This window comes from Aptenodytes forsteri, unplaced genomic scaffold (genome assembly GCF_000699145.1).
Source record: "Aptenodytes forsteri isolate BGI_AS27 unplaced genomic scaffold, ASM69914v1 Scaffold53, whole genome shotgun sequence".
In the NCBI taxonomy this organism is placed as follows: Eukaryota; Metazoa; Chordata; class Aves; order Sphenisciformes; family Spheniscidae; genus Aptenodytes; species Aptenodytes forsteri.
In genome coordinates this window covers 12,470,296-12,497,480 of record NW_008795909.1, presented here as the reverse complement: position 1 = coordinate 12,497,480, position 27,185 = coordinate 12,470,296, and the positions used below count along the sequence as shown (strand labels likewise).

General features: G+C 35.3%; 1 protein-coding gene across 1 annotated transcript in view; it reads right to left on the bottom strand.

Annotated features, from left to right (window-relative positions):
- Window positions 1-27,185, bottom strand: part of IL17RD (interleukin 17 receptor D) — a 53,379-nt gene that overhangs the window by 4,395 nt on the left and 21,799 nt on the right. Inside the window, exons 2-12 of the mRNA XM_019473454.1 lie at window positions 20,046-20,103; window positions 16,441-16,566; window positions 11,669-11,787; window positions 11,093-11,213; window positions 10,008-10,052; window positions 9,758-9,909; window positions 8,687-8,752; window positions 8,075-8,129; window positions 7,018-7,128; window positions 4,506-4,690; window positions 906-1,845 (exon numbers count right to left, since the gene is read on the bottom strand). Coding sequence (XP_019328999.1) covers window positions 906-1,845; window positions 4,506-4,690; window positions 7,018-7,128; window positions 8,075-8,129; window positions 8,687-8,752; window positions 9,758-9,909; window positions 10,008-10,052; window positions 11,093-11,213; window positions 11,669-11,716 — 1,723 coding nt within the window. The 5' untranslated portion in view covers window positions 11,717-11,787; window positions 16,441-16,566; window positions 20,046-20,103. The remainder of the gene's footprint in view (window positions 1-905; window positions 1,846-4,505; window positions 4,691-7,017; window positions 7,129-8,074; window positions 8,130-8,686; window positions 8,753-9,757; window positions 9,910-10,007; window positions 10,053-11,092; window positions 11,214-11,668; window positions 11,788-16,440; window positions 16,567-20,045; window positions 20,104-27,185) is intronic.

Here is a 27,185-nt window from a genome sequence, read left to right as displayed (position 1 = left end):
TTGGGCAAAAAAAATTTCTAAGGATATTTCTTAGAAAAAAAAAAAAAAAAAAATCCATTTAGCCAAAATAAAAGTCTAACAAATTAGCTCACTGTTAACACTCATTCAAGAAAGCAGAACAGCATACCACCATCAAAATGCAATATTCACCTGTTGTAGCTGCTTAAGGAAAATCTCAGTGAACAGCAGTTTTATCCTATGAATACAATAGCTGGAACATTCCACACTGATGTAGTTGTGATGCCAGTTCAACGTACTGTAACTAGTAAGGTCAGATCAGCTTTTTCTATAGCCTGAGGCAGTATTTACACCTTCTAACTGTAGGCGTCTAAGCTTGGTATCCATTTTGGAGAGTGTCTTCCAAGCATTTAAATTCCTCCACTGAAACCTGTTTGTTCATTCCTCCCAGCCCCATATCCAATAAGAAGCCTAACGTCATTCTGAAATGTGAGTTAACCACAGTACAGACTATATCCCTAAAGGTTCTAGTATGCGCTGGAGCAAAATGCGATGTCAGTTTTAGATTTATGGCCATTCTGCAAGAATGCTTCACCATATCACCCTCTTGATTAAACCACACAGCTGTCAGCTGAGTATCCCAGCTGCCAAGGAGTCCCTGGAACAAAGAAGCAGTCTCTCCAATAACAGGTCAATTAATGAGAAGTGACTTATTAATAGAATTTTATTGAAATCTTACTTAGCTAAGGATCCCCCCCCCCAAGTTAAGGAAAAGATTGATTTTTCTGAAGTTACTGAAACCTATTTTTTTTACCATCTTTATAAAATGCTTACATTCCTCTGCAGCCTTCTATATGGCTCCTCACCTATTATCTTAAGTATTCTGAGATGGTAGAAATATGCTCACAATAACTGAATATCATTTTTAAAACACTGCTGTATCTTACCTAACCCTGATGATGAAGAAACACTTCCCGTAATGGAAGATGTTTCAATTTGGTCTGTCAATAGTCCTTCCATTAAAGGTAAAGATAATTCAGATGAAGGAACAGATGAATCATAGATTCCAGAATCTCGAGGCGTATCTTTAAGATTTGAAGCTTTAACAACATGTAACAATGGCTGAAGAACAGAGCTGCCACCACCTTGAATGTCCTGAGTTTCTATATCTTCTCCAAGGTTTAAGTGCTGAATTATGCAGTGAGAATCTGAATTCCCAGCTGAAATAATATTTACATCTGTTTTCAGGTAAAAATCGCCATCCATCACCTGTTTATTCACTAAGTCATTTAAAACCAAACCTGAATCAAATTTTTCCATGACAGGCTCTGAGTAACGTAAAGAAGGTGGAGGGAAGGGAATAAATTGTTTCTCAAACCAATCTGGTTCCTGATCAATGAACTGATGCATATTGCAAATGGCAACATAAAGAGACCTCCCAGATTTGCTCCTGAAATAATTCCTTTTACTAATGTTAACAGGAAACACCTCTGAATCCTGTACACTAAGATCTCTGGAGTGTAAATGTGAATACAGCTGAGGGAGATTGTCCATGAGTTTGTATTTTGTACTTAGATCCAGAATACCAGGGATGTCTCCTTCACAGGAGTAATCAAAGTAGACTGCAATAAACTTGCAGAGGTCATCTGAATTCTGCTTTGCTTGACGAAGCTTCTCTGCAACAGTCAACACAGCAAACAGAAAGAGTTCTCCTTTTCCTGCATCTTTGGTTACCCCTCTGTGTTTCCAGTTCTTTTTTTCAACGAAGTACTTCATTCCCTTGGAACACACAATGATGATAAACTGGGACTCATTTATTTTTTTAATAAGCCACTCTTTCTGACCTTCTTTACAAATTTTTAGATCTTCCCACAGATCTAGAGCCACCTGGAAAAGAACAGAACATTCTAGTTGATATTCATCATTAGATTATTAGACAGATTTGCTAATAAAATTTAAATTAGTTATACTCAGTGAGTCAGCTTGTATTTATCCGACAGTTGAGAATTAATTATGAGTTTAACTATAGCTTGGTCCCTGATGCAAACACAAGCTGTTTTAAAAGAGAAATAAGTATTAACTAACACAGCATTGATAGTGGACAAACTGGAATCAGTGATACTAACTATGTCAGTAGTTATTCACCAAAATAAGCAAGGCCTCACATTCATTCTAAACTTGGCTTGCGGGCTGAATATTTCACTGGGCTAAGGAAGTGGGTGAATTGGTAAGGTAAAAAGGGAAACCTTCCAGACTTTTTGTTTTTTAAAAACAAGAATGCAAGTTACTATACGAACCCATTTTGCTGCTTATTTATTATTTAAAGAAAAACATACCTAATTATATCTGTGTTACGTATAAATTTATGGAATCAACAAGTAACAGTGCAAAGCCAAGTATCTGAATGTTAACTGGGGAGTTCCCCTAAAAAATAAGACCACTATGGATTTGGTACATAGCATTATTTCTCAGGTAACAAAAAGAACATAGAAAATGTGGCTGGACCAAGTAAATTACTATTTACTTATCTGTTCAAATTAGATATCATCAAATGTATTGTGCCTGCCTCAAAAAATTTAACTGTTGTGTATTTGGGTCCCTAATGTGCTGAATGTAATGGAAATCCATATTCATTTATCATCTTTTGCATATTAATGAAGTCTGATGCCAAGAATTTTCATCTCCAGATACAAACATAACAAGTGCCTATAACATCAAGTCCTTCCAGTTAGGATGCAAAACAGCAGCAGCTTATCTCTGATAAGAAAGCTCTGAAAATTTTATCATAACAGTTCTCTTATTTTGTACTTTGTCAAATTTTCTGAACATTCTACATGGTCTGAAATGCCTGTGTACTCCAAGATGAAGAACACAATGCTTTATCTCATGAAAGAAAGAATGAGCAGTAGAATAACAGAAAAAAATAGATGCAGAAAACTTTCATAATAGACACACATCAAAACCATTTATAGAGTCTTCTCTCAAGCATTTTTCCAGAGAACGAAGTATTTTTGCTCTGCTATATCACCCATAAAGAGCAGAAAACTTTGCCATGTCAGAAGACAGAGAGTAGATGAATGCGTAGAACACAAGGACTCATGAAAACTGTTACCACAGTCAGCTACAGGAAGAAAGTCATCATGCCTGAAATGGTCAGACAGTTGGATTAGATGATCTATCCTATTCTATGCATGGGGAAGAGAAGTCATTTTACAGCTGCTTGGGAGATACTTTGATAAAGGTACAATGCAGTAGTTTTTCTTTTGTCTCTGTTCTTCAAAATACTGTCTGATCTCCTATCTGTGAGAAAGGATTTTTAGTATGGTCAAGTTATTATTTTAAATGGCTATTAAATGCCACTAGTTTTGTCTTTTATGAGAAAACATACCAATTCCATACGAAAAATACTTGTGCAACTGTTCTGTTATGCATTGAGCATCACTTTTTATACTAAGCTCCACAGCTTTAATAATAACACATTATTTCTGTATGTAGATGCTATCAATATTTTGTTATATAAATCTTAAATGACACCTAATACCATATGTTCCATGGTACATAGTTATAGTGGTAACAGCTCACCTTAACACTATTCCGAAGAGGTATGGTGTAGCAAGGCTAAAGTACATCTCTAAAAATGGGATTCAAGTTATGTATAAAACACCTTACCTGAACTACTTTAAACATATGAATAAATTGTGAACATCCCCAAACGCATGAGGCATCGATTATGTTACTGCGTTTGGCCACTAGACGTCAGACTTGCTGTACAGTTGAAGAAACAGTTTCAGTTCATACATTTACAATCGCTGTGGCAGGATTAAAATGCAGCAAAAATAGACTAACAATTGTCTTGCCTTTTTACAGTTGAAAAGTGAAAGACTGGCCACATATTGATTGTATTTTAGAAAGCAGTTTGAGATTCTAAGCCTAGTCGTTCAAAGTAACAGTTTGAATGTCTTTCTCATAGCTTTAAATCAAAAACAAGACAGACATGCTGATTTTACAGCATTAACGGAAGGGAAGTAAAAAAAAATAAAAATCAATAAAAAATACATAATGTCAACAATTAACCCTAACTAGATTTTGCTCTACGAGTAGGAGTTTTGATGGAATCAACTACTTTAAAATTACAATATAAAACGTATTTTAGGAATACTGAAGTATATCAGGTAGATACCAATACCTCTTTGTGGCTGGTGACTATAAAGATACAAGACCTACTAAACAGAAAAATCAGTTAATATGAAACAAGCTAAACACAGCTGAATTAAAGTCCTGGAATCAATGTGGTACACATTTTCCACTATTCTGGTGTTTTTTTGTTTTGGGGTTGTGGGGTTTTTTTTTTTTCCTTACATGGGCTACGATCTGTTCCTTTCCCTAAGTAAAGAAAATTTATATAGCCAATATTTAAAAAAATAATGAAAATTATCTCTGTGGAAAGGACAGATTGAAATACTTCATTTTCAAGCACATACTATTATAAGTTTTGGGGGTGCTGTTTCAATTAAGGAAACTGTTTACAGAAGAAATGTTGAGTTTACCTCACAGCCGCAAAAGTCCTGAAGAAAATAAGCGAAGCATTGGATGACATTAACGTGTTTCTGGCAATCTTTACTGGAATAGCAGATGAACACTTTTGGCCGGGGACGAAGTCTTTCCACATGGAGACCTGCAGCATATGCTGAAGATTCTGAGCTTTCCTCATCTAGATGGGAATATATATTTTCTAAATTGGAAGAGAGAAAGAGAGTTCACACTATACAGCTTGGTTTTGTTTTGTTTTAAACTTTTGTAGGCTCATTACTAATGCACACAGTAATATGCATTAGTATATTACTAATGATATAGATATTTTTTCAAATATCTATATTTGAAAAGATATTTCTTTCCTTTCCACCCTGAAAAAGAAAAGTTGCACAGGCTCTATTTATCCAGCTTATGAGTTGCTACATGTGGAACACGCTTTGAAAATGAAATGTGCAGTTATTACTGTACAACTCAGAAAACTTAAGAAAGGTTTATTTTATAAATAGAATGAGGTTGTTTCACCTCTATCCAGCTTCAACAGTCTTCACCTCTCTGTTCAAATATTGTAAGCCTTAAAGATGTACCATCATCAAGAGTTTCCTGTATAACAAAGTCTCGTTTAAAAAAACCAACCAAACAAACAAAAACCAAAAAACAAAACACAACACAAGCCAGGTAAGAATATTTAACTCCAGGAACACAGATCCCTTCAGAATATCATACAGTATCTCTCTGGTGTATATACACACACACACGTTTGGACATTAATTTGACATTAATTTGAATTAAGATTATTAATTTAAATCAAAATAGCTATTAGTGTTTCTTTCCTTGTATAGATACTTTTATGCTGGAATATAAAAGTCTGGTCTTACACCAGACATCTAATCTAGTTCTACAGTTGATCAAGCTAATTTGGAATAAAGCATGAGTATTTCAAAATACAAATATCTATCTAGGGATTTAATTTACAACAATTCATCAGGAATAACTATTCTGGAACAACTCTCTCTGTAGACAAATCCTTAGCGATTTGTCTGTTTTGTTGGAACTGTGCTAGCTGTGAGCAAAGGGATAGCTACAGAAGACCAGAAGGTAAAAGGATTTAACCCAGATGGCATATAGCACTTGCAGTATACCTCAGTGCCAAAATTTAGATGGATAACACAGATATGTGAGGTTTGGGGAAGCAATATCTCTTTCCATATTCATGAAACCACATGATTTCCTAGATTCTACAAAAAAATGCCAACTGATTTTTAACATCTCAATGTAACAAGCGTGGCTTGCCAGCTCCTGGACACAGAGGAGAGGGAAGTCAGCAAAGAAGGATGGAATCTAATTTAAAGAAACATCTGCAAGTAAGTCTTAGAAAGAGTAAATTTAGGAAGATGGCTTAGAACGAAGTGTAAAGGCAACTTCCAGGAAAGTGAGCAAATCTGGAATAATGGATACAGGCAGTATTCCAGACAGCGCCGAGAATTGTATTGGTATCACGTGGCTTTACTTTCCTTCTGGTTTAAAATAAATATGGATTAGACATTTCTGAATGAAATAAGGGAATGTTTAAATTGTACCAATTTACAGATCTGTTTGTATTCTACATGGTCATGTAGTACTTTCACAAATAAAAAGAAACCTGAACCCAAAAATATTTCCCAACAGCAATTTTGTTCTCTCCTTTCTACAGTTGTGCTGGTTTTGGCTGGGAGAGAGTTAATTTTCTTCATAGCAGCTGGTATGAGGCTCTGTTTTGGATTTGTGCTGGAAACAGTGTTGATAACACAGGGACGTTTTAGTTACTGCTGAGCAGTGCTGACACAGAGTCAAGGCCTCTTCTGCTTTTCACCCCACCCCATCAGCGAGCAGGCTGGGGGTGCACAAGAAGCTGGGAGGGGACACAGCCGGGACAGCTGACCCCAACTGACCCAAGGGATATCCCACACCATAGGACGTCATGCTCAGCATATAAAGCTGGGGGAAGAAGGAGGAAGGGGGGGATGTTCAGAGCGATGGCATTTGTCTTCACAAGTCACCATTAGGCGTGATGGAGCCCTGCTTTCCTGGAGATGGCTGAACACCTGCCTGCCGATGGGAAGTGGTGAATGAATTCCTCATTTTGCTTTGCTTGCATGCACGGCTTTTCCTTTACCTATTAACCTGTCTTTATTTCAACCCACGAGTTTTCTCACTTTTACCCTTCCGATTCTCTCCCCCATCCCGCTGCGGGGGGAGTGAGCGAGCGGCTGGGTGGTGCTTAGTTGCCAGCTGGGGTTAAACCATGACAACAGTTAAGTCTTGATTTGTGATACAACACTTTCTATGGCAACAAATTACCATCAAGCACTGATTAAGAATTTGCTACAAGTTTCAACAAACAAAAAAGCTGTGAGGAGGAAGGAGAGAGAAGTAGAAAAGAGAGCTCTTCAGATAAAGGTATTTCTGGAATAAACCTACCAGTTAAGACTTTTTTGGTTGCAAAAGTGCATCTTTAAATGGAACTCTGTATTGAATAAACCCTCTTACCTTGCTGTTTCTTGCGGCACATCACTGTGAAAAGTGTTGCAAATGCTGAAATGACAACTAACGGGACTGTAATGGCAATAGCTCTTATTGGTCCAGCCCACGGAGAATGTACTTTGAAAAATAAAGCAGAATTAGCCATATGCAAATAAGCTATAATTATCTAATCAATCTTCACACTGGGAATGCAAAACTGCTGCAGTATGCTATTATCAGGTAATTCTCAAATATACAGTAGAATCAAACATCATGTTCTGCTCCATTTTAAATGGGTTTTATGCTGACTGTCCTCATCACCACAGCATTAGAGTGACTAACATAAGCAACAACTGCTGCATGCCAACTCATCCTCCCCCCATGAGAAGAACTTTACATGAAGTGTAGTTTTGATAAGATACGCAATTGTTATTTGGACCTGACAGATTTTTGTTCCAGGGTGCTGAACTAGCCACTTAGAAAGAACTGTCTTCCTGCATAGATTACCTTTAGCAATGTGCATTAGGATTCAGTCCATTTTGCCCATTGTCTTCAACTGTGGCTATGTTTTGTGTCTGCAGTTACATTCTGAAATCCCTATTTAGCTTCTCAATAACTGGTCTGATACATAGACATGCTAAGCATTCACCTGACAGGTTTTCCAGACTGCTTGATTTGATTTCAGAGCTGAAGTACACAGGCAGGTAGTATGTTTAGGCTGCTCTCAGTTTCATTACATTACTTCCACGCTACTGCATGCATCAGTTGTGTGCAATTAAGATACAGGCTATCATTCTTCATATCCATACATACAACAAAAGTGACTTTCCCACAAAGATTTCCAATGATATATTGATATAAACTGTACTAAATATAAATGTACAGAGATGCAGATGTGTATGTACAAGTGTGCATGTCTACTCTTTTTTCATTAGGTCAAAAAAATCACAGCACAATTGCCTCAGTAGTCTTGATTATGGCAAACAGACACAGGTCAAATCGAGATTTATCTCCAACATAATTAAAACTGAATCTAAATTAATAAGGTAAGTACTGTATACTGTTTAAAAAACAAAATTCATACCTGGTTTTAGTGCATAGTGCATTGTTTTCCTTGTTGTATTAGTGTCATCAACCAGCTTTGAAAAGTAAAAGTTGAATTTTATTTTGTGGAAATTCAATTTTATTTATTTTCTGCAATACGTAAACAACTATAACAGCTTTCATGACCAAATGTGAAGAAACTTGCTGTTCAGAAAGTTAAAATTAAAGAGCACCACAAAGTATTAAGTAGTGAAATCATTTGTCTTTGTTGGTACATAGTTTAATGTTCTAATATTAACTTTCAGAGTTCATACTGTCATCATCAAGGGAAATACACAGCTTTTAAGTATAGTAAAAATTGACCAAACTACAGAATTCCAATTAAAAAAAAAAAAAAAAAATCAAAGTCCAAGAATTATGCAGGCCCACAACTTTACTCAAAGGCACAGATAAAACTGCTATGCACTCAGGGAAGCAAAGCTACAGAAAGGTCAAGAACAATCTCTCTAAAAACCTTTACTTGCCCAAGGTACTTCAGTAGGGATGCCTGAAGTCCAGTTTTACCAGAGTGTGACTTAAAATACTTTAACTTCAGTTAATTTCTCCATTAACATACTCATTTAGCTGTTGCACAAATGACTATAAATATTACCTCAATTATATAATCCCCTGGAGATACATTCTGAAGAATACAACTTGTAGTATCTGTGTTTTGCTCCTAAACCAAAGAAAGAGAAAGCCATTCACATACTTTTAAAACCTAATAAAAAAGTACATTTGCATTGATTTAGAAATATACAGTGCCCTCCTGTATTAAGACACCAGCAAAACTGTCTCTCCATTCAAATATGCAAGGACTACAATCCTCTGCCTGCAGAACTAAATATGATTAATTACCAAAAAAACTCTTAAAAGTTTGGTCTAATACATAAAATCTACGTTATGCCCTGAAGCTCCCTACCTTTCAGAGACTTAGGATGAAACGTTGACCAGTGAGAACAAACTTGCCATTAAATATTAACCAAAGTTAAAGAAAATAATACAGCAAATTGCAGCTCCCATAAGATGACTTAGGCACACAGCTGTACAAAATCACAGAGTGCCTAATTCCATGCACATGCTAAAATGAGAGCTATCTTGTGATACCATCTCAGATGGGTAATCTATAAAGTGGTCAAATTTGGTGCAAAGGTGAAATAAAAAAAGTAGGAAATAATATGTATAACAAACAAAAAACCTGCAGTTTGAAGTACTAATTAGATAAGATGACTTAGGCACACAGCTGTACAAAATCACAGAGTGCCTAATTCCATGCACATGCTAAAATGAGAGCTATCTTGTGATACCATCTCAGATGGGTAATCTATAAAGTGGTCAAATTTGGTGCAAAGGTGAAATAAAAAAAGTAGGAAATAATATGTATAACAAACAAAAAACCTGCAGTTTGAAGTACTAATTAGTTGTAGGGTCTTCGAGAGAGACAACAGTCTCTTCCCATGTGCTTACACTATCCAGCTCCAATGGAGCCCTCAAGCCTGGTTTTGACTGGTGAGTGCTATCACAATACAATTATTATTTACATAAATAGTACCAAATAGTTTAAATATTTTAGAACTGATAGTGTTCTATATTATATTAAGTTTTTAACATTTCTATAAAACCTTAGAACATCTAATATTAATAGGTTTTGTGCTTTTAAGAGTTGCAAAACTCAGCAACATACCTGTTTGCAGGTCTTTTGCTTAAATGGCCCTTCATGCTTAAGCTTGTAGTGAAGAAAGTAATATCTAAACCCGAAGTTGTGAGGTGCATGATCAAAGGACACTTGCATGTTAAAACCCTGCTGGGTAACATTCAGATTCCTTGGCTTCCAGTCTGTCAGAGAAGATATTCATGAATTGGAAAAAAGTGACTCTTCAAGTACAGTAACTTTTTGTAAGATGAATATACAGAAAGTATTACATTTTACTTACAAGGTTTGCAGACGAGGTTTTCTGGCTGTAGCAACAATTCACATGCTACAAATACACACAAAAATTATTAATGATACATTACCATAATGCTATGCTACTTAACTAGAAAAAGAACGAGGGCAAAAGAAGGGAGTCCATGTTTTGAAGACAATAACCCCATTTCTTTCCCAGTCTCTAATATGCCTGGAATCAATATATTTTGCAAATTTAGCTTCTTTGTTATGATTTCAAGCGCCTTCTCATCTTTATATGAGAAAACACAGGTTCATTAATTTGAAAGTAGCATTCCTTAATGAGACAAAAGGGATAGCACCAGGCACAGCACAGCAGGAGAGGAAGTTGGAACTAGCCTTAAATACATTTACTCCGAGTAAGTAAGTATGCTGAGCACTATTACAAAGACAAATGTTACTGTGGTCTGCATCAACAGACAGACTTGAAAGTATTTTAAGAAAGTTTTATAGGGGGGAAAAAAACCCTAAGTAGGACAAATATCAACATTTCACCCCAAAGGGTACTTGCAGTTTCTCATCATATTATTTAAGCACTGAGGAAAGCTTATTCAAGTTTCTTCTCTCTAACTCCAATGAGAATTGCTAAGTAATTTTGAGAAATTCAACTTGATTTGTTGCTATCTAATTTTATATGTACTCATCTGTATCTATCTCTAGACATCTGTTTTTGAAACTGTGATGTCAAAAACAAAAACAGCCTGAGCTTCTTCACAATGCCCGGAGAGGAAGAGGAGCAAACCATCTTCATCAGTCAAATGTTCCTGAGAACCATGGGACTAATCCTACTATAGGCAAACCTGGGATAATCTCAGGCCTACCTGAGACTTTTCTTCCAGTTGTTGCCTAACATGTATTATCATACACCACAGATTTATCTGTGGCATCCAAATTCTTTCCACTTAACACCCAGAACTTCCTTCAAAGACTATGTCAGTAACTATCTTAACCCAGACTCATCTAACATCATCATCAACTACATTCCTTTGTTGGAAAAACTAAAAAGCCAGGGGGAGGGGAGGCACCCATTGGTGAAGAGATGATATGCAATACTATATTGTATGCAATACTTACGTCTAGTTCGGAAGAAAAACGGGTGATAATTACTTTCATTTTTAATGGAAGGAAAAGGAACAATCTTTACAAAGTAATCTGTTTCAAACTTCAGATTTACAAAGGGCTGGGATTCCATTCCCTACAAAAAGACAAGATTGCAATGTATTTTAAAACGAATGATTATAACTAAAAGTATCTTTCAAAACAGGCCCACAGTTTTGCAAACATAAGCAGAAATTAATACATTAAGAATCCTTTATGTACCCCTCCATTACACATTGACTTGAGGAATCTCAATACAGAGTTGGATATGGACTATTACAGACGTGCACCTGTACTCCAGAGTCACCCAAATGACAGTTTCCAGCTTCAGGAAAGCTTCTATTGAAGGCGAATAGATCTGTCTCTAGATCAATAACTATCGTTAGTTTAAAGAATAATACTTTTAGGAAGCAACCTGCATCCTAGTAAACAGCACATTGTGTATATATTTGGACAGAGATATATTTATATTTATATGCAGCATATAAACACTTTCAAGACCACTCACACAATCAAGGAACAATGAAACTTTTCTTGAAACAAAGCACTTACTGTTCGTTTAAAACTGGGGCTGAGCTGCTTTGGATCTTTTAAAACCATCTGCTGGCATTGTCTTCCCTCTGATTTTAACTCCTCAAGTATTACTCGAAATCCTTTCAGGTATTCAATCCCTGCAAACAGCAGGGCATTTAAATAGAAGACTAATATTTCAAAATGCATAATGTGGTACTTTATGTAATTTGAATTTATTTCATTTGTCTTTAAAAATAAAACTTACCATTCATATGACATATGTTTGTGTTTTAATACCTGTTGTTGTATGTCAGTTCTTCCCGCATTTTCTATCTTGCCTATTTAGAACTCAATCTTTGGCAAAGGCTACAATTACTACATACTCATATAATGCTTAGACCATAGGGGCCCACATCTCAGCTGGGGTTTCCAAATTATCACTGCAATATAAGTTATTGTTACCTTCATCACCCTCAGAAATACTTCCTAGTAACTTCACATTTCCATTATTAGCAATGAAATGTAACATTTTGCTAGCAAATTATAGAAATACTCCTTTATAACATCTTCCTATCATTTCTGAGACTACCAGATTAAAGTGGTAGTGGTTGTTACAACTTCTTTAGTTCTAGTATAGTATGGGATAACAGAAAACTTGACTTAAATGGAATGGAATTTATTCCACTGAGTGAATACTTCCAGTTATTTATAACTGATGCCAAAACTACACTCTTTTTTTTTTTTTCCCCAAGTTACTCTAACACAACTAACTCTCTGCATAGTGTCTTTACATTTCTTTGTAATTTTCTCATCGTGGAATCACTTCGTTACATGACTAAACTGAGTCACGGTGATGCAAACATCACAGGACAATGCCAGAGTGTTACCTTGTGATAGTTTTGTGGCTCAAATATCAAAGTCACTGCATAGTTCTTCAAGACTAACTACCACTACTTCATCTAATTATCTATTTTCAAGAGCATTACATATGGCAGAATACATGTTTAAAATATTTTTTAAAAAACCCCCCCCCCCCAGCCATTGTAAGCTAAATGCTACATAAATCAAAAAGGATTAATCTGAGTTTATGCTATGCTTGTCAAATTAAAAAAAAAATCCCAAATGCATGATTTTCCATGGACCTCCTCTGTTTCACTAGTTTTCATGGTTTTGTGTTTTGTTTTTGTTTTTTTTTTTTTAAATGTTTTATAATCTTGTAGAAGATGAAGACCATGAGTTGCCCAATGTGTTCTTAATATTCCATGGAACAAAAGCACTATTTGTGCTTACATGAAGACCATGAAAGAGAAAGTGTAAAGTCTCCGTGTTACCGGAGATGTTTCAACGGCAGTTCTGTCCTCACGCTTTCCAAAGGATTAACCTCTGATCATTACAAGAAAGAACACCAAGCTTTGTTTCCCATGAAGATTTGATTCATCCAGTCTGCAGCTGAAGATTACCTAATGCTTTCAGCTGCACAGTTTTGCAGAATTAAGTGTAATTTTCATATACTCTTTTAAATCCCAGAAATTAATCATTATTTTTAATTTAAAAAATTATGAAAGCATGATTTAATACTGAGAGGCCACAAAAAAAAGACAATTTTTCTTATCTAAAATGTTTGATTTAATAAATGCAGGTCTAGGCTAAAAAATTTATATCAAGATTACTGAATACACATTTGCATTATTAGCCCTATCTCCTCATTTAGGATGCAATCCTACCACATGAATGGGAACTTCCAGCTCTTACTAAATCGTAAGAAAAACCTGATTTAAAAGCTTTTTGAGGGAGTATGAACCATGAAATATCAAGTTGAGACTCTGCTGTACGAGGAAAAGAACACGAAAAAAACAAATTTCTGTTTTAATTTTGAAAACTGTATTGTGCTTAACTCTAATTATTTCATGGATATGGAAAAGCACCTTTGCAGTTAAAATTCTTTAATTAAGTATGGAAAACATTCAAGAAGGAAACTCCACCTCTTTCATTTGCTAAACACAGGTGATGAAAAAAATGAGTTTATATTAAGTTACTCTGTTTAGGACCTTAATTAGTGTGAAGAAAAAGAAATGGTGAGCAGGTGTTGGTACAGAGAGAGTGCACTATAGTGCAGTGGTCTCCAAATTTTGTTGATCATGCACTCCTATCAACAAAAAAAATTTTGAGCACAAACCCCCAGTATATTTATAAATACATATATACTACTGTGTTAATATTTTATGTACATTATAAAATATACACAAAAAATTAAAAAGCACGATATAAAGATTAAAAACCATTTTAAAAATAAGTTTTATTAATGATACAAAAAAAACTTTGTTTCCACTTAAAAATATTAATAATAGTATTTTTGAGTGAGAGCTATGTGATTGAATATGCTTCATTATTTTTTTAAAATCTTGGTTTAACACTTTGTGATATGGCAATTTGAAGGTCTGGTTCTAAGTTCAGTTTATTTTGTTACTTGGTTTTAATGGCTATCAGAGCTGAAAAAACAACCTCACTAAGATACATGGATCCAAATGGAGGAAGTGCATCATCGGCTGTATTTACTAAATCATGATACTCATTTTTCACTTCCATCCTCTACTTATACAAAGGTTTTTCTTAAAATTTGGCTAATAAATTTCTATTTTCCCTGATGTCAGTTGTTCTTGCAAACTAATCAGAATGTGTTGCGTTTTTATATTTTTAACAAATGGGTTCAAAACCCACTGAAACTCTGCCTTCAGAAGATTTTTAAACAGACTAGGAAGGTGCGTTTCCTGATTTTTTAACTGTAAAAATATGACAGTTTCTATAGCTGAGAAGCTGGCATTGTTTTCAGCAACAAAATCACATAACAAAGGAAACATTTCCAAACATCCATTTTCAAAAAGCTCTTTCCATAGCATGAGTTTCTTTTGAAAAGCAGTTACCTTCTCACTCCTTGTTAAAATGTCACTTTTACCTTGAAGAGACACATTAAGTGTGGTTTCGGTTTGTGGGTTTTTTTGTTGTTGTTGTTGGTTTGTTTTTTTTTTTTTAATGTCTGCTAGGTAGCACACTACTGACAGCCACTTGTCATCACAGAAAAGGTCAGCAAATTTGGAACACTCGTCTTTTTGTGAAAGAAGAATGCTTAACTCAAAGATTTGAGTCTGACAAGTCTTAAGCAGTTTGCCACAAGATAACCAGTGAACCTCCGTGTGGCACAAAATATTTTCATGGTCACTCCCCATCTCATTACAAAGTATTGTAAAGATTCTACTATTTAAATGTCTTGTTTTTATAAAACTAACCACACTGATGACATCCTGTGCATTTCTGGCTCCAACTTCATTGCTGCAATAGTTTCCCTATGAATGATGCAATGACTGAATTTCACGTGTGGTGCTATCTCTGTAACCTTACGCTGGAATACTTTTTTTCATTCCAGTATTTCCCTGTATTATTTCAGCCAGTTTTACTGTGGCAGGAAGAACAAGTGTTTCCCCAGCAGTATGTGGCTTTTTGTCTTTCACTATTGAGTAAGAAATCTGAAGAGAGATTTCACAAGAAGAGGCTTCTAAAGATTTGTCATTAAGTTTAGTGAAATGTTATACTTTGAGTACTGCATGGCTTCCAACATTGCTGAAAAAATTATAGAGGTTTGTCTTCATGTTCCGGATGCTTAGTTTTCAAATGTCTTGCCAATCGTGATGGCTTCACAGTATTAGCTAATATCTCAAGGCACACTATATGCTTAGGGCAAGGTACATCATTAACAATGGCAGGTGTAAATCTGTATTTCAAATAGTCTTGACAATTTTGGCCAACTTTTTATCAGAACTGATTAGATAGTCATTGTGTTTACCTTCTAACGTGGCTGATGAAGAGCCTGTACTAGGAGTAGGGGAACTGTCAGCTCTGCTATTTTCTGGTTGTTCACATGTGCTCACATTATTAGTATTATTTTCAATTATCTTAAGCCACTTGTCCATTTCATCATGATGATTAGTTTAGTTAAAACTAGATAATATAATCAGCAAATCCACTTTGCCTGGCAGACATACACTGCAATACATCACAATATGCTGAAAGCAAATGAAAGAGTGAGGGCACCACTGTGAACCCCTCCACATTGTAGAACACCCGCTCTTCCTTCAGGATACCTCATGTGGAACATGAGTGTCTGACAGACCGACTAAGTGTGCCAGTGTCAAACCATATATTAAATATTAGTAAAGCTTAGTTTTTCTTTTCAAGATTTAAAAAATATGTAAATAGAAGTTCTAAAGTTTTCTACGCATGCCCCAGTGGATCACCTTGCGCACCCCGCACTTTGGAGATTACTGCTCTACTGGGCAACAAGGTACTTCCAGTGACATTTAAGTGATTGAGGAACATTCTCAGTGACCAGACCTGACAAGGAAACACATTAAAGTTTGTATAGCTATGACATACAAACTGTATATCAATCTTCCACCTGTAAGACATTCTGCATCCTAAAGAATCTTGAAGTGTATTGGCAATTAAGCTCAATCAATGCCACTGAAATGCACCAATGCCTTGGGGCAGAGAACGAAATCAGGGCTATCGCACAGGAAAAATTCAACAAACTGGAATAATAAAAAGCAGCGTATGGCTGCAGAGAGCATCTTAGTTTTAAGGATATTTCAAGTGAGCTATTAAAAATAGCAGCTTTGCAAAGCTGTTAAGAACTTCATTCTTTCTTAAGCAGTTTGCTTCAATGATTCCAAGCATAATTTAATTATTTTACTTAATACCGATCAGCAAGACATTATTACCAAAGATGACGAATTAGTCCATTTCCCTCTACCACTTACCGATGGCATTTGCTGTCCAAAGTATCGTCACTGCAACCTGTTCATAACATGCATACTGACTGATAGTTATATTCTGCACATCTCCAATCACATTTTTTCCCACTGAATTCAGATAAGGCGTGCAGTCTAAAAATATGGAGAAATAAACGCTTTAAGAAAAACATTCTAGCTGACGTTCTTGTGCCATACCAGAGCAAGTAAATCATAATCTGCCAACAGCACCTCATCTTGCAAGATCTATTCAAGCAACCAGTTTCCAACATGACCCGCATCTTTCCATGTAAATAAAGAATAAAGTTAATTTCATAGAATCATAGAATCATTTAGGTTGGAAAAGACCCTTAAGATCGAGTCCAACCTAACATTTCTTCAAGATTGAGCAAACTAAAAGTACATGTGCACTATTTATTCTATAAAAATAAGTACTGTATAGTAAATCTATATGAAGCTTTTGTCTCAGGACACTGAAAAACACCAAAACTTTACAAATCATTGAGCACAACCCCTTTCACCAGTTGCAAAACCCTAGTTCACAGGACTCCAAAGGAAATTACCAGTTTATAATACCAGTGTAGCCTGTACCACAGTAAGAGTAAAAATGACATGTGCTGGGACTCCCAAAAGAGAACAACTTTTCCTCACTAATTACTCAAAAGAACATGGGGTCTGACATTAATTTTGTGCATGTACAGTGCTTAGAGCAAGAGAATGTTGGTCAATGATCAGGCACGTATGAGAACAATGAACAATGTGAAGCTCTAGAACTGGTGCTCAAAAAGAGCTTTTTAACCACGATACTGCTTGATCCTGACCACAAAGAACCTACAGCCTAAATCCATCTTATCTCTGTCATCCATTCAGCAGCCATCCCTGTAGACCATTTTCCTGCCACTGGATCCAATCAGAACTGTTTTTGTCTTATTATCCTCACAAAATACAGTGTATTCCCCAAAGTTACAGCTCCACAAACACGTCATTATAGAAAACCTCAGCTTTCACTAAGAAAATAAAAGAGAAGAAAAACATTCTTGACTTTGTTGTTGAACTTGACTGTGTCTTTATGCATTCAAAACAAGAAAACAAATAACCCCAAATTTTATTACTTTTAAAGCCTTACAATGTTTAGGCTCGTATTTTGTGGCAGGAAGAGAAATAGCGGCCAGAGAATTCAATAGTTCTGGAGCACAGTGTACATGAAGACATGTATGCACAAACATTCTGCTTCTGAACTAGTGAAGCCAACAAAATCCAGAAAAAGTTGACCAGTAGACTACATATTACTGACTGACAATTAATTCTAAAAAACTGAGATAATCTATATGCTATGCATTTGTCTATAAAGAGTTTGTAGAAAGCAAACATGAAAAATCAAGTGTTATGATAAGCCAATGAAGGAAATTTGAATTTAATTCGAAGGTGTGATCTTAAAGGCAAGGAAAGTAAACTTATTAACTGAAAAGCAGTTTTAGAATGTGGCTTTTTACTATGAGTAACAATGGTAAGGGTCTTTTATGTAACTGCCACACAAATAAGAATAGAACAGTTTGCACAACATTGCCTTTTACAAGAGCTGGGCAGTTGGGACTTACTCTGCTGTTTGTAGAATTCTGTTGCTATGAGTGAACTCAATGACAGCATGAACTTCCTCTTAGGAGAACAGAGTATCTCTTTCAATGGAAAGTTTGAAGTAACAGTTTTTTGCTAGGTCTGGATCTAATTAATAGCAAGCCCAAGATTTTGGATCCTGGTTACTAAAATTTTATGGTCAAATGACAATTTGCCAAAATGGAATACAGCACAAATGTCTGAAGTTTGACTGTGAGTCACTGATTTACATTTTTAAAGAACAACAGATTTAGGAAGAAAACAGCAGGGGAAAATTGCACTTTTCAGGAAACCACTTCTTTTACTCAAATACAAGTGAAATACTAAAATATACAAACATTTGTTTTTCACCCGAATACTCTAACCAACTAATTTAACAACATAAACCACAGTTTGCTAGAGTTGCTGTGCGGCAAAATAAAAGCTTTTAAATCACTGCCAGTAAGCCAAATTCTCTCGTGCTGGCTTATTCACAATAAGTACGTATTTCCATATTATAGGAACTCTTTAGCCTTGATATCAGGGAACTCTTTTCCTAGTACTGCAGAACTCAAATAACTCCTTTGTCCAGCAAGCATGTAGTGCCAGCAGAATTTTGAATTAACACTTGTCATTGGTTAAACACAGTTCCTGGTGCCAGAATTAATGGAAAAAACCTGACAGATACTGGGACTTAAACAGACTCCATTGTATTAACTAAACGTGGGGATCTCTGTTCTGACTGATACTATTTCCTGTTTTTCTTTATGTAGATAAAAAAAGCCATAACTGTTTTGTAGCGACCACTTACCTCTTGTACAATCTGACATACTTAAATTTTGCTCATTTTAAATATCAACATCAAATTAGATTTATAATAATTCAGTGAAGGATTGCAAATCCAGAAATTAACATAAAAATAGAGGAACAAGAGGATGATCATAATGAAACAAAAGCACTATTGTTAGGTTTCCTGATACATGCTCTCAATGATGAAATTTTACCCACATTCAGCATCTGAGGTAACTTCTTTGGGTAGGCAAAAAAACAACCTGTGACTTGCACTGGCATTAATTATTAATTACATTAATACAATTATTAATTACATTACTGCTGTAAATTAGGACCCTCTCTTGACTGTACATTGAGTTTATATTGATGATGGCCACTAACTGCCCAAATAAGGGTAAATTCCCAACGTAGTCAATAGTCATTCTTTACTGACTAGACAACATAGATGACAAAAACCTTTAAAAAATGAAAACAGTAAGATACAGCCATTTAGCAGACATTTGAAGAGGTCTGAAGTATTATTACTGCAACCTGCTTATTACTGTTATTATGCTAGCGATTACTTTCTTCTTAGTTTAGCTGCAAAACAGACCACATCTGCTACAGTACTAAAACCATCTGTCTTCACTGAAAATGTAGACAGCAGTTTTCCACTAACCTGGTCCTTTAACACTGTAGCTAATGAAGAGTTCCAACTGCTTCAACTAGATGAAGAGATGCTATTGATCTTCAATATTCATATTCAATATTGATCCTTGCAAAGACACATTTTTAATATATTCGCTGTATATGTGTATATACAAACGACACGTTTTCTACCTTGAGACACACTTTACACCACTTTCCCCCAACATTACACAGCGAAAGGATGTATAAAGCTTGAAATAATCCTTTCCTACGACTTTGGGTGTAGTGAACCTTTCAATGACTACATTCTTTCACATAATAAAATCATTATGTATAATTTTCCAGCCAAATACTGGGCAGAAGATATAGGCCAATCTGAAAGTGAAACTAGTACAAATTATTAGATCCTTTTATTATCAGTGAAACACAGCAAGGAGAAGAGCCACCAGACCCAGCAGAAACAAATCTAGATTTTAAAATTATGTCAATACTAATGAGTTCATGCTAGTCTTAGAGTCATTTTTAAGAGACATGTTGCTATATATTGACAACTGTGATGGAGTCCTTGATTTTTGTGAATATAGTGCAAATTTTCAACTTACTGTCATATTTAAAGGTGACATTGAGTAGTCCATTGTTCTTGGTGACTGATGACAGCCCCTGTAGAGAAATATCAAGAAAATAATTTGAATAAAACAAGCTATTTTGAACTTATGTAGATTTTTACTTTTTAAATAGTTTGTTGGAGGATGATAGAACTCATGATTTTTTTTCTTTGTTTGGGCACACCATCCATCAATCTGAACACAAGCAATGACAAAACAGATTGCGTACACCTGCATGCATTCACCTGTCATCAACTTTCCAAGTATAATACTCAAAGAAGTGAAAACAAAGAGCAATGGAAGTCTGAATATAATATTTGCATGAAGATATGAAATTGTGACTTGCCCAGTAGAGATACGAATCATAGAAGCTTATTTTTGAAAGAAAGCTATGCGATGTTCTCAACTTCCACCATCTAGGTTAATCGTGCCCATACAAAAACCACACCTTTAATCAAGGTTTAATGACAAATCAAATTGGGTTCTCCAGGGCAAATACAATGCAAGAGAAGAGAGAATGTCAGTCTGAAAAAGCTGATCTCAATTCCACAGTCATGAAAGAGTATCAGAAGTTCAAACAGAGAGAAGAAGGAATGTCACTGCTAAGCACTGTGGTCATAGCACTTTAGCTCTGTTTTCTTGGTGAAGGTCATTTTCAGGAAAGAAATTAAAAGTAGGAGCAAAGCAGTAGAAGAACTGATTAAAGAGCACTCATCACCTCCCAGACACTACTCATCTCATTAACTATCTCAAAACAAGTGCCTGAAGGACTCTATTATCTATTTGTCAATTGGGCAAACTAACCCACCAAGTTTTCAGCACGCTCAGAATTCATCTATAATTAAGTCATCCTTTTTTCATAACTCTAATATTATTCAATGTTCACAAGAACTACACAGAACTCAAAGCTTAACATAGACTGAGGTATGATAAGCCAGGACACAAAACCTATGGGCTGGTTCATCAGTGTGCCTGAATTGTATATGGGAGAAACTTACTACAGAGAGAGTATCAATGTTCAGTGTCTAGATATGTGCCCACATCTATCCTTCCTTAAATTATTTTATACAGATATATTTTTATGTAATTTATGTTTCTCTGCCTGATATCATTCCTGTGGAATTTATATTTCCATATGCTTTGAGTCTTATGTGGTTTATGCACTGAATTACTTTTCTGTTGTATTTATTTATGTGAGATGCCCCCATATAGAGGCCCCAATCATCTTAACAAGTATTGTAAATATTTTAAAGAAATTCTTGCTGAGAAGACGTTAATTAGACAAAAACAGAGATGGCGAATTTGAATTTCAATCTTCCCATTGATTATCGGCTAAAATCAACAAAGAGTTAAAGGAGAACAAATGAAACAGTGGATTTCCAACTGGAATAATTCAGATAATTATATACCATAACTTTTCCAGTAGAAGTGCATATTGTAGAAATCCATTATGCTACATCAGACACCCTTTCCTATTATCAAATATTATTAAAGCAGATACTACCATCGTTGCTGAGTGTCACAGAAACTGAGGACCAACCAGAGTACTATTCCATTGCTTTCCCAGGGAGGAATCCAGACACATACACAGGCTGATGAGTCTGCTGTCTCTTCTGTACTTATAGAAAAGAACTTTGGACTTCAGAGATGCAATACCTTACCCTTCAGAAAGCACTGAAATTGTTTTTGAAACACAAAATATAGCATCACTCTCACTAGACACAAAGTTGAAAACTGGAACACTGATTCTTATGGAGTAATATTCCCTGAAAGGCAAATATCATCATATTTACCATTATCTTTAAAAAAAATATACCACCCATTTACATAGACTTGTATCTGGGTTTACCACTACAATGTAAAGAGCAGAAGTTAATAGTATAAAAGGACTCCAACAGTAATTAGATGTTGTCAGGATCACGTGTAAACATTCACTGTGTGTCACTTAATAGTCAGACACAGGTATTTAGAAAGAAAAACAAGGTATGAGTTAAGTTACCTTTAAAAAAAAAAAAGTAAAACACTACATAAAGGATGAAAGCAAATCAGATCTTGACAGTATTGATAGAAGTTAAATTTGTAACCTTACTTTCTTCTTAGGTGGCTTTTCATTTGTTTAATTTTGATTTAGTTTGGCATTAAACAAGCTGTTATACAAAAAGGTTTCCTGAAACAGGAAGGCGTCAATTTTTTTCAGTCTTAACTTTTCTATTAATACCTGTTCTATTCTGACTCATTTTCTGTTTCTCCTAAACTATATAAAAATGTCATTTAACTTACTACTACAGCAAAACAAAGACATTATGTGTTTGATTAAAAAATGACAAAAAAGAAACTATTGACTCTTCATGTTTATAAATAAAGGCAGATAAACCATCAAATTAATTAATTGTTACCTGTCTTCCTTTTGTCCTAGAGCTGAAGTTTTGGGAGACATAAATTTCACCAAACCCCACATAAAATTAGCACAAGTATTTTAATTCATTAGATAGGATCTTTTTTATCCTATATTTTAAAAAAATATAAAATAGCAACATTTTTCATGGCACCTTTAATTGCATTTCTACTGGGATTATGGTGACATCACAAAATATGTAACAGTAGAAGTATAAATCAATACCACAATTATTAATAAAGTAGATGCAAAAAGTAAATATAACATAAGCCAAACTCTGCTGAACTTAAGCACATGAGACTTACTGGCTGTAAAAATTTGCTCCCAAGTGTATAAAAGGTGCAAAAAGGCTGCAGTAATTTGCAAGAGAATTAGGGTCACCTTAAAAGTGTTGAACTAGATAATTGTCATATTAGTTGTAAATTAAAACATGTAACCTAGTCAGATAATTTCATCGTGCTAAACTTTGGTATTAATCCTCCAAGTACTTAACACTGTGAGTTTAAAAATGTATTCTTCCAGGAAGCATTCCCTTGTTTTTAAGCCATAAAGTAGTTGTGCTATTTAAATGGCTTATAGCTAAAACAACTTGTTTAGAGCATCTTACTTTGAAACTACAAATACTAATGCTATGGCCTTAGGGCTCTACATCCTTAGTTAATTAACCACTAACATTTGTTGAATTTACATGCAGCTTTTAATTTATTCTGAACTTTACTAAAAAGCAGGTCTCCATTGCCTGGAGCTTTGCCTACAAAATCCCTTTGGTCCACATACTTCTATACACACTGACTGAGAAGGAATACATCGAAAGAAAACAGCCAAAACATCTTTTATGAAGAACTATAGATCACTGATCTTTAAACAGATAATCAAAGTTGAAATGCACACAGATTGAATTACAAATAATCGTTTGTCAAAAAGCGGGGGTGGGGGATGTTACCCACAATAACATTAAATCTCACATTATGTGAGCTCAAAGCACAGAACTCCACAGAAAACATGATAAGCTAAGATCCAAATCCTGCACCTATATTGGGCAAGCAAGCCAGAAAGAATTTCCATCACATACCTCAAATCACAGAGATCAATGTTGGATCTGTTCCTCAATCCACATGAACAGATTGAATAGTTAAGGTTAAGAACCTAAGATAGCTTAAATCAGCACAGTTCTGAATAACACTAATACACATCATCTCCTGAAGAATTAATAACTCATTTGGATGTTCCAAGGCATGTGCAGGCATTTCATTTTATTTAAATATCCATCTTTCAACATGAAAGGGCACAAGTATTAATAAGAGGCAAAGATTATCACATGAAGTTAACCTGTATTTTTGTTTTTCTAATACCTACCCTTCATTTATCGTAACAGCTTTATTAATGAAATCCACTTATGACAACTCTTTCTACCTATTACCAGGCCAGAGAGGAACAAAGTTAGGATTACATTTCCAGAAATAAAGCTTACATGAAATTTTTGACCACAGGAACTAATTGTGCCTCCAAGAAAAGTTAAATTTATCTAATATTCTGCCAGAGGCATAAATTAAATACAATGGAAAGAAATTAAAAATCTGCTTAATTTTTATTGTTGAACTTTTCCCTCTTCCTTTTAATCTAGAACATACAGTGTTTCATATTTGAAAGTAACATCTATTTTTTATATTTCACAATTCCTGCCAGAGATGGCATTGGTGATTTCAGATTTGTCCTATGAATAACCGTTTTTACAAATAATATTGAAATATAGTCCAACATTCAACTTTGGTTGAGCAAACACTCTTTCATACAATAAAGACAATTTATGCATGTGAATAGGCACTGTCAGGCAGCCACTTTAACATCAATACTAGGAAACAGAGATAGATGCTAGCACTAATTACAGAGATCTGGTAAAGGAGGTAGGAAATCACTACCCATCAAGCATAGCCTTGTGCACCAGACCAAAACAGTAATCATGATTCATCTTTCATATGTTGTTAATCAACGCACACATGGTCCTAATTTCATGCTCCCATGAGGCAAACTGAAGGGACAATTGTTTTTGAACTCTAACATCAAGATGAATAATCAATGTTTATCATACTCATTGCTCAGTAAACTAAAAGCTTTATATTTGACATCTGTTCTTTTCATTTTAAAGCTTTCTTGATGCTTTCAACCAAGTTAAAATATTTTCTATTTCTACAGTCATCAGTAAAAAGATTAATTATCTGTACTACTTATACGCCTGCATTTTAGATTGCTTCCAACCCAATATAACAAAATACATAATCCATGCTAACGTTTGCTATACAACTTGTGTGTACTCCATTGACTGCAGAATGAATTCTAAACCCTGGGTGGATGGGTTTGTACTGTTATTACTATATCCTTGGTGTAACTGACAATTCCAACCATAAATTTTGTCCAGATATGCCTTTTTATATATATACACACATATATATAAAAACATATATGTAAAACATAAATACATATATGTTCCTGCATTGCATGCACACATTATGCAGACATTTCAAAAAACATCTGAGTGACACTGGAGAAGTAAGTTTTAATAAAAGTGAATTCAAGGAGCAACAGGCTTCTTGGTGCCTATTTCATGTTTGAAACAGGGACCTAGATTCTTCAAAACATTTTTTTTTCAACTTCTTTTAATAAGTTGGCATCTTTTGTGTTTCTTCTTATGTAAGCAACATAATGATTTACAAGAAATTACCGGATTTTGGTTGGTTCTTTGTTGCTAGTTATTTACTGTTTCACTGCTTCATCTTTAGAGCCACTGCACGCAAGTTCAGCCGCAGACAAGCTGATTGTGTCTTCATAGCACTGCATCTTGAATTTGGCCTGAGATATGAAAGGTAAAGCATTGTTTTTACTTCATTATAAACTGTGTATTGGGGGGAAAAGAAAACCATCATTTTTGAGCATGAAGGAACTTCATGGTCCATCCAGCCCCTGATTATCCTTCTGTTATACAAGCTGGTTAGCTGGTTCTTCTCTAAAACATCTTTGTCAAGACCAGCCTGTCACGTTCAAGGATCCAAATTTTTCTTCCATGTTGCTTGTGAAAATTCAATGGTTGATCTCCAGGTGTTAGCACATTACTTATACACAATTGTCCCTTTCAGACACAGTATTAGGTTGCCTGGTAGATCAATTAGGCCCTTCCTCCGAACTGGAAGAACTCTTGTTTCATGTGAACATACTTAATGCTTTGACTTTGCCAGCGCAGCTCAGCCTTCCAGGGAGTAGACGCCTGGTGACCTGAGGCAGGCACAATACACCTCCCTTTGTTTAAAACTGTCAGGCATGTTCATGTTTAGCATATTCCTTTCTCCAACTCCTGGAATACAACTTTTTACCCCAATTTAAGCCCTGTGACTTGGAAAAACATTATGAAGCATCCACGCTAGCCTTTTTTTTTTTTTTTAAATCTGCTAACTAACTTAACCAACAGTCAAAACTCTCTAAGAATTAAAAAAATTCAAAACCAGGACTGTATAGACGACCCAGACACCATGAGTTATAATCTGGGTATAAAAAAAAAAAAGCTACTTTACTTAAGAATCTGGGAGATGAAACTTTATTTTAAGACTAACATGTAGTACTTCTTTTCCTAAACCAAACACAAGGAACTCATACTCCATTTGTATAAGAGTTGTCCTGACCTTCTGTGATTATTAAATAGCTCATTTTTCACAAAATGATGACATTATCCATGGTTTTATGGTTGACTTACCACACAGGTAATTACATTTTGTCTGAACAAATTCTTCTGCCATTTCAACTAGATACGGTTTTCTCAAGTTCCTCCTATCATGAAAGGATATTGAATTGAACAGCTGCTGACTCAAATCCTGTCAGAGAATGAGGTGGTCCCTAAACATACGCACGTATACTCGTATGCCAGCTAGCTTCATGGGGGTCTTTTAGGATTTTTGGAGTGAAACGTGCTGATTGAAGATCCCGAATTGCAGTGTATCCTATTAAAAAAAAAAAAAAACCAACCCAAACCAAAACAGTAGAAATGCCTCATTCCTGGCTATTTTAGTTTCTATTTAAAAAAAGGCAATGTGGAAGGTTACCTTACACATTAGTCAGTCTGATAGAGAGATAAGAAATCATTGTAAGGAAAAAACACTACAAAGTTTTTACAGCATGACTTTTCAGTATGCAACATGGCTCCACGCAGCTGTTCACTGAACATATGTCAACTGGTTTACTTTAAGGAACAGACAGTTCTTAAGCCACAATTTAACAACAATAGAAGCAAGTTTAATCTATACTGTTTGCTGCCTACCGTGAAAATCTTAAATCTCTGAGTCAAACCCAGGAATTCAATGCAGCAAAGCATGGCAGAAAAAGGGTACCAGCTCTTATTTCTCTCATCCAATTTGCAAGTTTGCCTAAGAAGTTTTCTATAGTTTGCCTTGTCACACAATTTTTTCCAACTTTCTTGTGTGAATAACATTTGGTAAATTAAAAGCCTTCTAAAAAAACAAACAAAAAGCCCCCAAAAAATCAACAGAATAAACATTTCCCAGAAATATTACTGAAATGTGCTAGTCTAAGGATATTTGGACAAAAGCCAAAAGTCTGTAGTTAAACCAGTGTTCTCTTAACTGCAGGACACGACCCCTGGAAAGGGAGTTGGGAGAAAAGACAAGGTGTTTGGGAAGGGGAGGGGGAGAAAAAGCAATGCCAAGACAGGTGCACGAATGGTGATTGTGACTGGGAAG